Below are 16457 nucleotides of genomic sequence, written 5' to 3'. Positions count from 1 at the left end.
AAAGGCTGAACTTAACTAAATTTAACTTAATCACAAAGAAATTATTTTTCCCCCAGGACAGTCGGCATGTTTATATATTTGAAAAAATGTGTTTGGAATGGGAATGTCAGTATTCAGAAATAAAAATGAGGATGGGTTCCCTGTTGAGTCTGGTTCCTCTCAAGGTTTCTTCCTACCGCCATCTCAGGGAGTTTTTCCTTGCCACTGTCACCGTCGTCCTCGGCTTGCTCATCAGGGACAATCTGATCATTTTGATTTGGACACATTCACATTTCATACACACTTAAATAATTCTTTTGATTGTGTGAAGCTGCTTTGCGATAATGCCAATTGTTCAAAGCGAATAAAATTGAATTGAATTGAAACATTTTTGCTGAAGTTGTTGCTGCAGAAGACGTTTACATTAAAGACAGTGGTCCACACAGTTTTTTTAGGATGCACTAAAGAAACATAAACATGAACATTTGGACAAATGACATTTTATGAACTGTTAGTTTTAAATTGTAAATAAATTGTGTAAACTGTAAATAGAGCAGCCATAAAGTCAAGGGCTTTTGTGTTTATGTTCTATTTAATGATTTAAATGCATATATAATAGGGATTTATAGAAGCAAAGACATTGTTTTGTTTTGTTTTGGGTGTGTGTATGAGTTTATGTTGATACCCATGCAATAACCTAGTGTGTACAATCTGCACCTCCATTCTTGGTAATGGGTCATTATAGAAGATAATACAAATCATTCTAGCTTTTGCTTTAAGATGTGTTACCACTTTCTGTTTCCATGCAGTACACCGAGACCCTCTATGTGTCTTCTCTCTTTTAAGGGTATCAGACGTATGATCCAGGCTTATCCAGTTCCCCATTAGAAAGTGTGATACACTATCTTGTCTTTAAGTGCCTCACAGCTGCTTCCTCATCCCTCTTATTGCATTTTTACACACCAAGGAAAGACTGTTAACACTGAGCACACAGCATTAGAATTACATTAAGTGTGAATTCCCTGTTATATACCCTGACTGCTAATGCACTTAACTCTGCACTCAGGTAATCAGAACATTCTAGAGGAACACTAAAGAAACAGTTCGGGGAACAAAGCAGTTTGACATCTCATTTGGGCAAATCAGTGAATTTAAAATCTGTTATATAGGTTTGCACAGTTGGCAAAGTGGTGGCTTTGGGCTCTTGACTACTGATGAGAAGGTTGTGAGTTTGAATCTCTGTACCTCCAAGCTGCCACTGTTCAGTCTATTTTAAACAAAAGTATCTGCCAAATAAGTCAATGGAAATGTAATGTCATGAGTCACATGAGTATGTGAAGTGGTTCCATTGGGATCTAACTCACTGCCATTTTCTGGGCATGATGTTGTAAAACTCTTATATGCAATGTAAAAGAAGGATTGTGTATTGTATATTTATTTTTGACCATTTAAAAAACAAACAAACAATGAAATTAATTTAGTGGTTATTTCTGCTCAAACAAGTAAATCAGTTTAGTAAAATCAGTTTATACAATTTTAGGAAATCTGTGGTCTGCCCCATCATTGATGTCATCAGTGATGAGACTTTTGAGTACATGGCAGGCTCGGACATGACATACGGAGGCTTTAACTGGAAACTGAACTTCAGGTGGTACCCAGTTCCTCAGAGGGAGATGGACCGACGCAAAGGCGATCGCACTTTACCCGTCAGGTGAGTAAAAATGAACTTGTAAGCTTCGCACACACATGTTTTTATGTTTTCTGAAAACTCTTATTATAAATATAGACTATTTACTTAATGCAGCATTTCTGGTTATGTCTATAGTTCAGAAGTGTTAAGCTCATAAAAACTCTAGAGTTGATAAAACTGTCACGGCAGGTTGTCATGTTGATCAGAGGCTAAACTCAGTAAAAGCCGGCTGCTGCAGGAGCTTCTAAAATTAGTTTATTTGTTCTAGAACAGTGACTCATGACATGTTATGTTGATTTATCTACAGACAGAGGTGGAGCTGAAGTCCAATCCAGAATTAGATTTCCCTTTCATTACAGAGCAATGGGCTCATGATTTTCTTTACCATATTACAGAGAGGTACAGTAGAAGGATCTGGTTGGAGAACATGCAGCCTTGTATACTAATGCTTTTAGTGACATGGTCTGTGCCACCGATGTGTTATATAAAATATAAATACAAATAATATTCTAACTTTTTAGGTTACAATGTGCCAAATGTGCAAGCATATATTCCCTGCCATAAGAAAGATGTATTGTGATGGTGGCCTATGATCGTGTTTCTAAAAACAAAATTTTCAAGCTCGGTTACCTAAAATGCCATGAATGCACAGTGTGATTTAAATTGAATCGTTCAGCCATTTTATAGCAAAGAAAAGGCCTTTAAGAGTGAAGATTTATTTTTACAGCAATAGGCTCTGAAGCATTTAAGCACATCTCATCCTCACTGTGCTTTTAGCGTTCAGGTAATTTACTCATTTGAGTGATTAATGATGGTGGAGGACCGTGGAAGGAAACAGTGAGTCAGAGTCTTCTGGAAGGTTGAGTGTGTTCACTAATGGCCAGTTCAACCTTTTACATGTAGCTGTCCATTTCTGACCTTTTTGTCTGACGGACAGTTTGTCCTTTTAACCACTGTCCCTTTTTTATCAGAAAATCTTTGTCGTTTCCTTCTTATCTTTCTTGAATCAGGTTTTTTAAAATTTTATTAATTAAAAAAAAATGAGATGCTTGACAATTACGGAATCAAGCTAAGAAGAATTTTTAAAAGCAGTTTAATCTTAGCTATAGCAATAGCTCAGAGTTTTATCATTTTACTATTCTAAAAGCATTTAAAGGTCTGCAAGAGAACAGAAACATTTTCATTTTGTTAGCCTTCCAGGGAAGTGAGATGAATAGAACATTATGATTAGCCTTTCGGTGCTTTGGCTTTTAGTTCATATTTCATGTGGCACCTTAGGGAGCCGCTTTCTCTTCTCCACCATCTGTAATCACTGCAGATCTTCTCCAGTTCCAGACAAAGTGCTCCCATGCTTGAAGTGGATGGAAACAAGGCACAGAGCCAGTGGCTTTCCTTTGAGAAATTAGTCAGATTTTATTGATGACTTTTAAACAAGAATCCTGAAAAATCAGCTGCAATTAAGCCTTTTTTAAAAATCAATCAGACATGCATGACTAGATCCATACCCAAACCGTTTGGGGTACATTACTGCCAATAAGAAGCAAAGTAACATGGTGTATTTATATTAAAGTGATTTAAGCTGTTTTGAGAAAAAAGTATCATTTCCCTGTGTGTATTCTTGTCCTAGAACTCCCACAATGGCTGGCGGTTTGTTTTCTATTGACCGAGCCTATTTTGAGGAGATTGGCACCTACGATCCCGGGATGGACATATGGGGAGGAGAGAACCTTGAAATATCTTTCAGGGTATGTCTACCATTACATGTGAGATGGCAGTGTACACTATTATTATTGTTAATAGCAAGCGTGATTGAAGGCTTGTGACAAAGAAATTGACTCCAAATTCCATTAAACTGCTGGTGCACTGATAAAGCCCTGAGCTTGTCTGTTATAATGATGTATGATTTAATCAGGATAGCGATGGTAATTATTATGTTATGGTTCTGGTAATCACTAACCAACTGTGTGCGTGTGTGTGTGCTGTGTAGATCTGGCAATGTGGTGGCTCTCTGGAAATCATCACATGTTCGCACGTAGGCCATGTGTTCCGGAAGGCGACGCCTTACAGTTTCCCAGGTGGTACTGGCCAAGTAATCAATAAGAACAATAGAAGACTGGCTGAAGTCTGGATGGATGAATTTAAAGACTTTTTTTACATCATATCTCCTGGTAAGCCCGTCGTGTTTCTATGTGTGCAAAATGTTTCTCTCAATCCTTTATCCTTTCAGCATTATAACTATTTTAACTACAATTCTTAGAATACACTGCGTTCTGTGTAAATTCATTTCCTTTGCTTTCCTGCGTCCTTACATTAGAGCACTGCTTTATGTTATCTAAAAATAGAACGACTGGCTAATTTGCATCTCTTGCAGAGCTTATGCAGAAGAGGGTAATTATGTTAGTGTTTAACCTCCTGGAACAATAGTGAGCCTGCATCCAATGAGACTCCAATCAGTTCGCTTATGATGATCAAATGGTATTCTTGATTAGCATCAAAATTGATATTTTCTTTTTTATTGATTTTTTTTTTGGTATGATGTTTCATTTGGTGTGTTTTAGGGGGTCTGTGTAGCATTTTGATATTTTCATGAGTCTGACGCTTTTAGATGCAAACCCAATGAAGGACTGAAAAACTGGCTGTAGTTTTACTCACTTTGTGTTTTTTAATAATAATAAAAAACAGCACTGCTTTAGTAGGTGATTCTTTCTCCCAGTTAATCCTATTATATACATTTATATAAGTTATTTTTCCAAAGGTGGCTCATTAGACAAGGTTAGAGACATAAGTCAGAAAGAGTTCATTTATACATTAAAAAAATATATATTTTTCATTTCGTTTTGTGAGGTAATAGCAACTCTTGTACCAAAAAAAAAGATTAGTAATGATAAGAAAATGTTTACATGTTTAAGATGAATAGACATAGAACTGTTTTTATATTTGTATATACATCTGTGCACTGATGCTTTATTGATAGTCATGAACTCGATGAGCCTGTTAGTTGGTGGATTAGTTCAGAACCAGTACATATTCATAAATTGTATCGGACTGGCCCTGATGTAATACTGACCCACACAGCAACTTGTTATAAGCTAGTGCAGATAGTGTGTCTGTCTGGTTTAGTGCCTGTGTGAGCTGATGTAGCACATCTTTGTGTTGGCCTTGATAAATTGGAGCACTTTATCAGCTGAGCCTCCAGCAGTGTCCCTCTATCGGTTCTTTGTTACTCAGCATGTTTTAGTAGCACATCAGCCCAAATATTTTCACTTAAATATCACACCCATCAATCACAGAAACTTCTGCTGACATGGGCCTGTCTAATGCCTGTGCAGCAGGGACCTGCAGGAACTCACCCCGCTGCTGCATCTGCCATCTTTTATTCATTCACGGCTTTGAACTAAGTGTCACTCAGTATTCAGAGAAACGCTTAGTTCTGCTCTGCTGCTCACGTATTCATGAGTACTGCACTCCCTGCTCCCACGGGACGAGCGGGTAACGTAGTTGTCCAATAAGCAGTCCATGCTGCATTTTTTTGTAGGGCAAATAATATGATTTGTTCATGATTGCTAACTCTCCTGCTGCTTCAGTCGGAGAGGGGAGGAGTTTAGGGTATGCTGGGAGTGACATGTGGTATCGTTGGTGGTCTCTGAAAGGTTGGAGTGGGAAGATGGAATCTCCACACAGGAGGAAGGGGCGGGGCAGGGCCACGGGGGGGAGTTATGGGGGTGGGGGGGGGAATGGGGGTGGGGGGGGTGGGGTGGGCGGGGCGCTGTTTGAGGGGGTTGGGGGGCCTGTGAGTGATTACTGTAAATGTATCTTATTGGAGGAGTCCACTGTGCAGAAATGATAAATGAGTTTCTAGGTTGGGGCAGCAGGAGAGCCCTGTGTGGCAAAGCCAGTGTAGTGTTACAGCTGTTGCAGGGAAGAGAAGGGAAATGGTGAGCTGAGGCAGGTTGTCATCTAAACTAAGAGACTAATCTATTAAAGTGGCCTGACCTTCTTTCAGCTCAGGTTATAAAAAATGCAATAAGTCTTGTTTCATATATGATGTCTTGTACTATAGTTAACATTTAAGCTCATATGAAGCAATATTCCTGTTGCTTTAAGGAACAAAGTGTGGATGAGAGGCGAGCTGGGTAGTCGCAGGATATCAGATATCAGGCAGAGATTTTATTATCCAGGAAAAAGCGACCAACTAGGAACTAAGACACAGCGTATTATTTATTTAATAATCATAAGTCAGGTCACAAATACTGTGGTGCAGCCAATGCAATTAATCTGGGGCTTGCAATCCATGTGGCTTTGTGGACTGATGCCACCGTGTGGCTAATTGCTTCCTCTAAACTGTAGATGAGTGGCTATGGGCACTACCGAGCAGTGAAATTACTCCATTTAACAACTCTAGCTGGTTCTGTCTACTTTTCAGAAGTAGACAGTGCACAGCATGTACATCTTATATACGCATGCAGTTTTCTTTACAGTATTACTTTACATTTAATGTGAAATACTTTACACTTTGCATTCTTCATAAGCATAACATTCAAGTAAGACTTTTCTCTCATAAAATATTCCATTATTTATGTGAAAGTTTATAAGGTAATCCATGGTTGTGTAGAGCTCTAAGGTCAGGTCAATGTGAATTATATCTAATGCAATATGTCAAATTTCATCAGCCTACCAGCCTAACTGGCAAACACATGAGAATACCTTTCAGTTTTAAGCATAAAAGTGGAATCGAAAAGCAAATCAAAGGGAAAGAAGGACTTGCAAATTTGCTGATGGTATCGGCATTTATGTGTAATGTGACAGTGTTCAGTGCCAAAAAGAAATGTGTGAAGAACTTGTTAGACATGCATGTCTTGTGCTTTGCTTTATTGGTGTTCAGTCATGTTAAGCAGGTATAGACTGTACAGTTACCAGTTTACTGACGTAAATATTAAGGGTGTGGGAGTATTTATTTAAGGGTTCAATTTATTAAACAAAATGGAAAGACACTGTTCCAACATTACCTAAATATAATGCTTTTTTTCACGTTCCCCTGTCGCTTTCTGAGGCATTCTTTAAACTACTAATAGTTACTAATATGTCAGGCCCCTCCAACAGCTTTAAGACATTAAGTCTGGTCCTTGAAAAGATCTACAGGTTAATTGCTCACATATAGAACAGTATAAAGTATTTTGTTTATGTAATTAAAATTTGTAAAAAAAAATGACAAAAAAAAGTCTATGTTTCCTTTGGAAAAGTGGTATATCAAAAATAGCCCTTATTAAAAAACTAATAAAATAAAAATAAAAACAGGCATAAGCAAACAGAAAAATTTGTATTAGAAATTTGATACTTAAGCTCCCTCTAGTGGTTAAGGCAATATTTTCACAAATGTATGAGTGCATGTGTGCATGAGTTAGTTAATTAGATTATTTATCACATAGCTATTATTATTATTATTATTATTATTATTATTAATAATAATAATAATAATAATAATAAAAACTGACATTTAGATCATTTTACTCTCACCTCCCGCTGCTGCGAATGTGTATTGTGTTTGTCAAGTTAAAGCCAAAGAGATACTAAAAATGACTGAATATAAAGCTTTTTATATATAAGTAGTTGTGTTTTTTTCAGGTGTGGTGCGATATATGAGTAGTTGTGTTTTTTTCAGGTGTGGTGCGATATATGAGTAGTTGTGTGTTTTTTCAGGTGTGGTGCGAGTTGACTACGGAGATGTATCTGCCCGCAAGGCTCTGAGAGAAGTTTTGCAGTGTAAGCCTTTTTCCTGGTATCTGGAGAACATCTACCCTGATTCCCAGATACCACGCAGATACTACTCACTTGGAGAGGTATACAACTTTTTGTCCTCTATTACTTTACTCCAGTATTTTCTGTTAGGTCTGACGTATTACAGGATGAATACTTAATTGATCAAAATTACATTGTTGCTCTAATTCAGCAATCAATTTAAATTTTCTAATCAATTTTGGTTTTGTGAAGAATGGTCTTTCATCTGTAGACTTACACTAACATCAGAACATTGTTTGCACAGTCAAGGCACATTGTGAATGCCTCCAGCTGCCAGACAGATCACCTGTCACTTGTCTCCTTTTTATTGCAACACGCCGGAAAACCACTGTGTAGAAAATGGCATCTCAACACAATAGACTGATAGAAATGTCATATGCGTTACCAATTGTGGTCTATAAGGCTTTTGTCATCTTACAGATTGCAGGGTTGCACAAATGCATGTCATTGGGTTTACTAAAAAACAGTGCTTTTAAAACACCTTCACTTTGTTGCAGTGTAAAGGATTACATCATCATTACCAACATGGGGATAATCAGGACAGTAAAATGATGGATTTTCTATTAAAAATGTATTAAAAGTGATTTATGCTAAACATTTTTTTCACATTCTGGTCACCATTATTACACCAAATCCAGTAAAATTGATTTGGATTACCAGTATTTAATCAGCCAGCTCTGCCATTTAGACCATGATGATGTTTCCCATTTCGAATAAAAAAAAGGTATGACACTTTATAAAGAGTAATGTTTAATGTTGTTGAACATCCAAGTTAGTCGCTGTTATCACTTTCATTATAGTAAATAATGACCGTCATTCCCACACTAGCTGCTCTTTATTTCTTTTTCAAAGAGACGAAAATATTCAGCTTGTTATTGCGAAACCTGAAGGCACAAGTCAATTGTCTAAAGTCAATTAAAGATATTCTTGTGGCCAAAAACTTAAAGACTGTTACAAAGCGTTGACACTCAAGAGTTTCTGTAAAAGCAGTACAGGTAGCTGTGAGCGCTGATGTGTGGATAATTGTTTCCTCCTTACTGTAGATGCATGGCTAACATTGTTAGTGAAAGTTCTCTAGTTGTTTCCACCTTTTGGAAGTTGGTCCTTCTGATACTTCATAAACTATTATAACTAGATTTAGTAAATGTCTTTCCACAAAAGACATTTATAGCAATACATGTTATTTATAGTAAGAATTATGCTTCTTATTAGATAAATAATATTTTTTCCACTTGTTTATTATTAATGTGGTTCACGTTGATTATCCCCATAGCAGTACTTGTGAATGATACTACATTAAAATAATAAATTATTAGAATGATGATGATATAATGACAATAAAAACATAAATCATAAATCATAAATCTCAGGCCCTAGTGTAAGTACAAACTTTAAATCAACACCTTGTGAGTTGAGAATTCGGCAAGATTACAAAGTTTCCAATGAAGCCTTAATGCCTGTCTGTGTCCATGGTGCCATTTCTTGTGCTGTTGACAGGTCGTCACTGTTGATAAATGGACACGTGTAACCCTGTACATGACTGTATGAACTGAGGGGGGGGGATTGTAGAGCGACGAGTGACACCTGCCACAGATGGGTCACCGAGTGTCTGAGAGTGATTGCCTGCTGATGGCCCGAGCAGTGACGAGTGGCTAATAGCCTTTAGTCTGATCTTTTAGAAAGTTGAACAGACCAAATCAGTGGACAGCTATATCTAGCTTACATTAGAAGACATGTAAGACAAAATAACTGGCCTTCTTAGTATGCAGAAAGCTGAATAGCATTTTTATAGTACTGTCTCTTGGAAACAAAGTAACACAGATCAGGATTAGCCATTTGAGTTTTACCACCCAGTCAACAATAGGCTCAGAAAACCACAAGATTGGGTAGAATGTTTTAACCAGCCCTGTGCACAAGGACAAGAAGTTTCAGCAATATCTCACTCAGTCATTCTCTACACCACTTATCCTGTAGAGCGTCGCTGGAGTCTATCCCAGGGGACACCAGGCACGACGGGGTGCCAATCTATCACAGGGCACACAAAAATACTCTTACCACTGGTAGGGAAAATATAGAAATGTCAATTGGCATAGTTTGCATGTCTTTTGACTGTGGGAGGAAACCAGAGGAAACCCACCAAGCAATCACTATGCACACGGACCCGAGCTGATGTGCCAATGTGTCGTCATGCAACATTCTGCTGAAGTCTGTCCCCTCAGTGGCTATCTTTGTAATGCTCACAGGGAGTTATTTTCAGTCTAGAAGACCAGACTGCCAATTACTTGCAAGAACGGATTGATAAGATCCATTTTAAACATGGAATTAATGTTTTTTCAGGGAGTTCTTTACTTGCATCAATATAAGAATTTTTTAGGCAGGACACTTTTTATTAAAATCCTAACCAAAAGGGTGATTGATTCTCTTTACTGAGAGGTGGGATTTAGATGTGTGTAATACAACTAACAGGTTATTTTTTCACTTACCATGCAGTGTTATTTACTACCCATTACCCAATGTACACTGTTTCCTGCCTAAAATTTGCAAAAAAAAAAAGAAAAAAAAAAAGAAAAAGAAATTTCATGAAAAAATAACCAGTAACTTTGACGATATGGACAGATTTTAAATATTTTAGTATACCTCATCTAAAAGGAAAAGCTGTTAAACAGCCAGTGTGTTAGTGTTAAGCCAGGATTCAGCTCTATTAAGATAATAGTGTCCAGGGAGTAAGGGACCATTGCCAGCCTGAGCTGATGATTTATAATGGTCAGTGTGGGATGCTGTTTGGAGAAATGCAGTGTGTGTACTGGTGGGATGTAGACGTTATGCTGAGACTTGATAATTTATAATGCTACAGTAAAACCTTGCCTGTTACACCTCTGAGCTGGTTCACCTTCTTGAAGGCTTTTGGCCTCAATGAGCTTTATATCACTTTTACTGCAGACACATTAGGTTTTATGATATTTAATTAGAAAGCACACTCTTAAAAAGTTTATATGGTGGTCATTATGAAATAGCATATTTTTAGGTGACTTAACATTTATTAAAGTTAGCACTGAGAAGAGCTTTAAAACAATCTATAATTGTCAGTAAAAAGCAGCTTTATGGAAATAAAAGTGGTCTAAGAATCTAAGTAAAAAATGAAAAAAAAAAAAAAAAGTATCCACTTATACCTCTATCAATTTTTGAGAGTTACTGGAGGTGACTGTGGAAAGGAATAGCTCGCTTAGATGACATGAGGTGGAAACCTTGGGAGAAATCGGCCTCAAAAGGGAGCACTTTATATGGGTGATAACAGATGACAGGACTATAACTAAATCACGTCCATAACAGTATGCTATATGGTCTAAGGGTGGTATTATAGAACAAGGAAATTAATTGTATATAACATAAAATCCAGTTTATAGGGGTTATCTATTTGAATCCTAAAACTAGCAGAACAGAAGCCAACATAGCAAAACTGTTTTATTTGTGGTTTTTAAATGGAATTGTCCTCACACACCATATGAGGTTCCCCGTATGAGAGTGATATAAATATAGTGAAGAGTGGTTTCCAAGTGAAAGGCATCAGGATGGATCAGGCAGGTCTGGAGGTTAGACAGGGTCGGATCAAAGGTGTCTCAGAAGTGCCGTTTGTAACTTAAAAGAGAACGAAGTTGGGGTCAGAGTGCAGGGTCAGCCATGATGTGACTCCCATGGAGGAGAGACGGGGTTAAGGGTCTTGCTCAAGGGGCCATCATGGACAGCCGGGTAGTGCTTGAACCTCCAACCTTCTAAGTATTAACCCAGAGCCTTAACTTTTGAGCCACCACTGCCCGCAGGATGACTGCATTCAAACATCTGTCAGATCTGCTTTTTGATGTAAGAAAAAACATATTCACAAAAGGCTTGATCAAAGAAATATGTTTTCAGCCTAGAGCTCCTTGACAGGGCTGAAAGCAGTATCAGAAACAGGGGGTCACTGCTAGACACTCTTCAATTTGCACTAAGAATAGATTGCACATTGTTCATGTTGCTCACAGATATACAGCATACATAGAACACCATGTGACACCTATACTTTCAGGCCATGCATGAGATACTTAACTTATCTTTAAATAAATTTGTATTCACTGTGTTGTGTTTGTCTTTTTTTTGTTAATTCATTCATTCATTCTTAGATTAGTACTGTTGAGATCCTTTGCTGATCCTTATTTTTAAGACTTGCAAGTTCCAGATCTAGTAACCATAAGATTCTATTTAAACTTTTCAAATAGTTAATGTAGGCGGCGTGGAGGTGTAGTCATTAGCACTGTAGCCTTGCACATCCAGGGTCCGGGTTCAGATTAGGTTAATTGGTATTCCCAAATTCCCTGTAGTGTATGAAAGGGTGTGTGAGTGAGTGTATGTGTGTGTGCCCTGCGATGGATTGGCACACTTTCCAAGCTGTACCCCACCTCGTGATTGAGTGAGTGAAATAGTTAATGTTTAGAGTTAATGCTCGAAATATGTTATTAAAGGGCTATTACTAAAAGTAAATCCACTAAATGGCCAACAGTCTGTTAACATGTAATAATGACACCTCAATCCTACTTTAGAATCGTTTCTATTTTGCTTTTGGAATAATCTCCACTGTCCTGGAAAGCCTTTTCATTCATTTTAAAGGGTGGCTATGTGGATTTGTACTCATTCAGCCGCAAGAGTTTTGGTGAGATCAGGCAATGGTATACAGTAAAGGTTCAGGATGCAATGCCAACTGTGCCTCACTATGTCAACATAGAGTACTTCTACTCTAACCCTGACAAACCATGTCTTCATGGAGCTTGCTTTATGCACATTGTAGTCGTTGAACACATTCGTTCCTTGTATAAGAGATTACAGCATGCAAAGACATCACATTTAGATGTGATGGTTCGATGTCCACATACATTTGGTAATATGTTGTTTATGCATGTTTTATATCAAAGTATGGCTTGCAAGAAAATGTTTTACATTTTGAAAATTTTTTAATCAAATGTCAGATATGACTATATAATTCAAACATATTATGTGAGCTTTGTACCTACAGTAGGCATTTCAACAAAAATATCTAGAGTTTCTGTAGTAAGTTCTGTAGCATCCTGCATCAATATGGTAAATGTTCTCAGCCTTGCTTCATCCACAGATCAGAAATGTGGAGACCAACCAGTGTGTGGACAACATGGGAAGGAAAGAGAATGAGAAAGTTGGCTTCTTTAACTGCCATGGGATGGGTGGAAACCAGGTAAAAATATATTTCCCACTACACATGCTTAATGTTTCAAAACATTTTTCATCATCTCACTTTATCATTTCGCATTCATCACACTAGAGACCTTGTTTATGTGTTATAATTTTATTCCTGTCCCGTGTAGGTCTTTTCATACACAGCAGATAAAGAAATCCGCACTGATGATCTGTGTCTGGACGTGTCCCGTCTGAACGGCCCCGTCATCATGCTGAAGTGCCACCACATGAAAGGCAACCAAATGTTTGAGTATGATGCAGAGGTATGTATTAAAAAGTTTGGAAGGGTATGAGTTAAGTGTTTTAAGCACTTATGTTTAAGACTTATGTTTTTACCACCAGATGGTGCTACACACCATAAATCCTGCTTTGTATTTCCAGCACTTTGTTGTTTACTACCAGGATCTACAAGTCACTTAAAAAGCATGTTTATTCTTGTTGATTAGTATGTTGGCAAATGGGAATATGATTTCAAGGTAAGATAAGCAGTTTTGCTGGCTGTTGTGGTAGTGTGACGTGTCGGTGTTCCAGAGAGAAACATTAGTTGTCTTGTTTTGTTATGAGCAGATTAGAATGTGTTGTATTTTTTAAAGAAGTCTTTGTGAATTGGATTTATGAATCCTGTGAGCTGATATAGCAACCATTACACGGTGTCATCAATGATAACAAACCTAAAGGAAACGTTTACCACACAATTGCTAATGTACGTTAGTGTACAGGTATTCTCCTTGCTAACAAAAAGGATCTTTAACAGCATTCTGAAGATATAAATAATCACTGCGTATTAAAGCTTACTTAATACTCAATATGTAAAAAAATATGTTTGGACTGGGCATATGAAAGAGAACACCACTGTGAAAGAGTTAAAAGTGAAAGTTTAGAAAACAACACTTATTTTAGCCACAGACATCACCATCTGTAAAGAACTGGGCTATGGTGTTGGCTCATTCGTGTGGCTCATGTGCTCGATTGTGTTTTCACCTGAAAATGATTTAGGCCTTCTCAACAAGTCCACTGAGAGCCCCTGTAGACCAGTTTATTTATATATTGGCCTAGACTGCTGAAAAATATTTTTGATGAGTAATTTATGCGGCATAAAATATTCACTGGTTTGGGTTTTGAGAAATGTCACAGTCTGTCAATGCAGCCCATCTTTAAACTATTTTTAAAAGCTGTCGCTAGCACCAAAATTCCAGATCATGAAAGTTTTAGTGAATGTTTCACTGTCAGTAAACTAGTTTTTCACATAAACCACTTGATGACAGAGGGAGTGAACGGCAAGTTTAAAAATAGATGTTTGATTTTTCGTATATCAAATTAATGTTTTAATTCTTCCACTTCTGCCAGAATAACACTGAATTTGGAGAAAATAATAACAGACATTTCTGCAGTTCTAAGCCAGGCCTCCAGTGTGTTCTTTTATAGCCATCCATCATTTCCATCACTCATCATCTGTCAAGCAACTCATCCTGTTTGCTTTAATATAATCATATTTTCATGAAATCTCAAACCAGAAATGTTCTTTTAATCTTGTCACATGCACATGCACTTCCCACATGCGTTATAAAATAGTGTTAGAGCAGTGTGGTGGTCTAGACTAGATCCTAGTGTGTTCATGTTGCACTGTGTATCATTCATTCTCATTCCCGCTGCTTTTTGTGGTGTGTAATGATGGCCATCAGAGGGGCACGTTCCTGCACATTATCACACAGTCATGCCTCACTATCAGTCGGCTGGAGGATGGGACGTACGGGCCTACGGTGGAGTACTGTGACAATAGTCCGCTTCAGTCTTGGGTCCTCAGGAACTACACCACACTGGAGGTTCTGAAGAAGCTCTACTACAGTGCCACTGATTACTTTCTGTAACTGGCGAGCCCAGGTCACGGCAGGTCAGTGCTGGAAGGTTTAATGGCCCAGTCCCCTATACTCTTTAGCCATTTGTCAAAGAACTCCTCATGGAGTGCTATATTCAGCTTCTTAACGTATAAGTTTCATCATAGCTTATTACTGTATTCTACAGATTTAATTTTATTCCATTATTAATAGATTATGTAAGTTCATATGAGCTAGTTGCTCATACTTGCTATGAATTAACGACTTTTAAGTCTAACTATTGGATCACTGGATATCAGGGAGTAACCAGAATCACCTCACAGTGCATTATACTGTTAAAAATAGGTTCTATAATAAACAACAATATATAAAAAAAGAAGACAGGATCAATGCTGAAGAGAGTGTGGAGTGTTTAATGGACTTAAAGCAAAATAAATGGGCCTTCCCCCAAGGCTCGATATCAGGTTTTCTCCAGAGATAAATAATGTACAATAATATTAATTAAGAGTAGAAACAGGACATAGAAAAATAATTACTGTATGGGTGGTGTGATCCCCTTTTCAACTCCAAGGTTATTTTTCTAGAATTTCTTAGTGTAGCTTTTCTCTTAGGTAAGAGAAAATTCACAAATGGTCGAGAGCACTCTTACCAAAGAATCAAATTTTGATTATAATGTATTTAGAATTATGATAAATTATAATGATTGGATCATTTAATTTATAGGCTAAAGGGATAGTGTAAGTAAATTGATTACAATTAAGTCTATAAAAGCCCTTGGTTGCTTGGATGCATTCTGCTTCTAAATGGCTTACAGATTGCTGTTAGCTGCTGTGGACATCCAGGGCTTACACAGAGAGTGCATTTTTAGAGATTGCACAGACTTATTGAAACAGATGGATGGATGCTAAGCCCATATTGGATGCCATGAGTTCTCTAAAACACATAATTATGAAATCTGATATCAAGTTCAACTGTTAAATATTTTTTTTATAAAGTTTATAAACCTCTAACATAGGTGATGGAGAGGTTATGCCCTCACTCCATGTGCTATCAAACCACTTTTTTAGCCCATTAACTATGTTTCTCTTGGCTGACACAGTGATCACAGCATCATAGATGTTTTACTATTGAGGCATTTTTGTAACACTTGTAACACCAGTGCATGGAAGATCACATGTTCGCTTTAAATTCATTACAAAGTACTTGATTTTGCTACTGCTGTAGTTCTTCTTACTACCTTTTTTTCCAGTAACACCAATCCAATTCTCTCAGATTTGCACACGACACAACAAGCACCGGCCCTTATGTGATGTTTAGGAGGTGTTAGCGCTGCTAATTATATTATAATGCTAATCGTATGCTCTACCAATGCATGATCAAGTGGGCTTTATCATCAGGTGTTGACGTCTCTTATTTGTCCTCTTAACAAAAAATTCAGAGAAAATTTAAGAGAATTTTAAGAAAATGTTGCTGCAAGAGGCCCGTTGTCTGTTTATGTTACATTTCATGTTTAGAATGTCCACGAAACAAGACATTCTGTGTCGTCATTTCTTCAATATGACCTATCTCTTTATAAACAAGCAACTTGTAACCAATAAATTTAAAAGTCCTCTGTGGTGATGACTTCCTTAGCAACAAAAATCTTACTTTAATAATTACTTTAACTCTGGTTATTATAAAGCTACAATTATGGACACTCTTTCCAATGATGCTAAGTAATGTAATGTTACCTTACAGAAAATATATTAATGATACCACGCAGAATGTGATAAGTTTAGAAATTGCTGTATGATATATGTTGAAAAAGGCGTATATTTAAGGACTAGTCCTGTTAACACACTTTAGATATTAAAGTAAATTAGCTTGATGGTTGATGCATTAGTATTTAGTATTATAGTATATTAGTATTAGTATTT

General features: G+C 37.2%; 1 protein-coding gene across 2 annotated transcripts in view; it reads left to right on the top strand.

The window, feature by feature from the left end:
• Positions 1-16457, top strand: part of galnt13 (UDP-N-acetyl-alpha-D-galactosamine:polypeptide N-acetylgalactosaminyltransferase 13) — a 43771-nt gene that overhangs the window by 16906 nt on the left and 10408 nt on the right. For both annotated transcript variants that reach the window (XM_053495819.1, XM_053495818.1), the window contains exons 6-11: positions 1520-1690; positions 3297-3414; positions 3657-3837; positions 7367-7506; positions 12606-12704; positions 12835-12969. In XM_053495819.1, coding sequence (XP_053351794.1) covers positions 1520-1690; positions 3297-3414; positions 3657-3837; positions 7367-7506; positions 12606-12704; positions 12835-12969 — 844 coding nt within the window. The remainder of the gene's footprint in view (positions 1-1519; positions 1691-3296; positions 3415-3656; positions 3838-7366; positions 7507-12605; positions 12705-12834; positions 12970-16457) is intronic.

The sequence above is a fragment of the Clarias gariepinus genome, chromosome 5 (genome assembly GCF_024256425.1).
Source record: "Clarias gariepinus isolate MV-2021 ecotype Netherlands chromosome 5, CGAR_prim_01v2, whole genome shotgun sequence".
Taxonomy (NCBI): domain Eukaryota; kingdom Metazoa; phylum Chordata; class Actinopteri; order Siluriformes; family Clariidae; genus Clarias; species Clarias gariepinus.
Note: the sequence above shows the minus strand (reverse complement) of the source record. Positions and strands in the feature narration are given on the sequence as shown.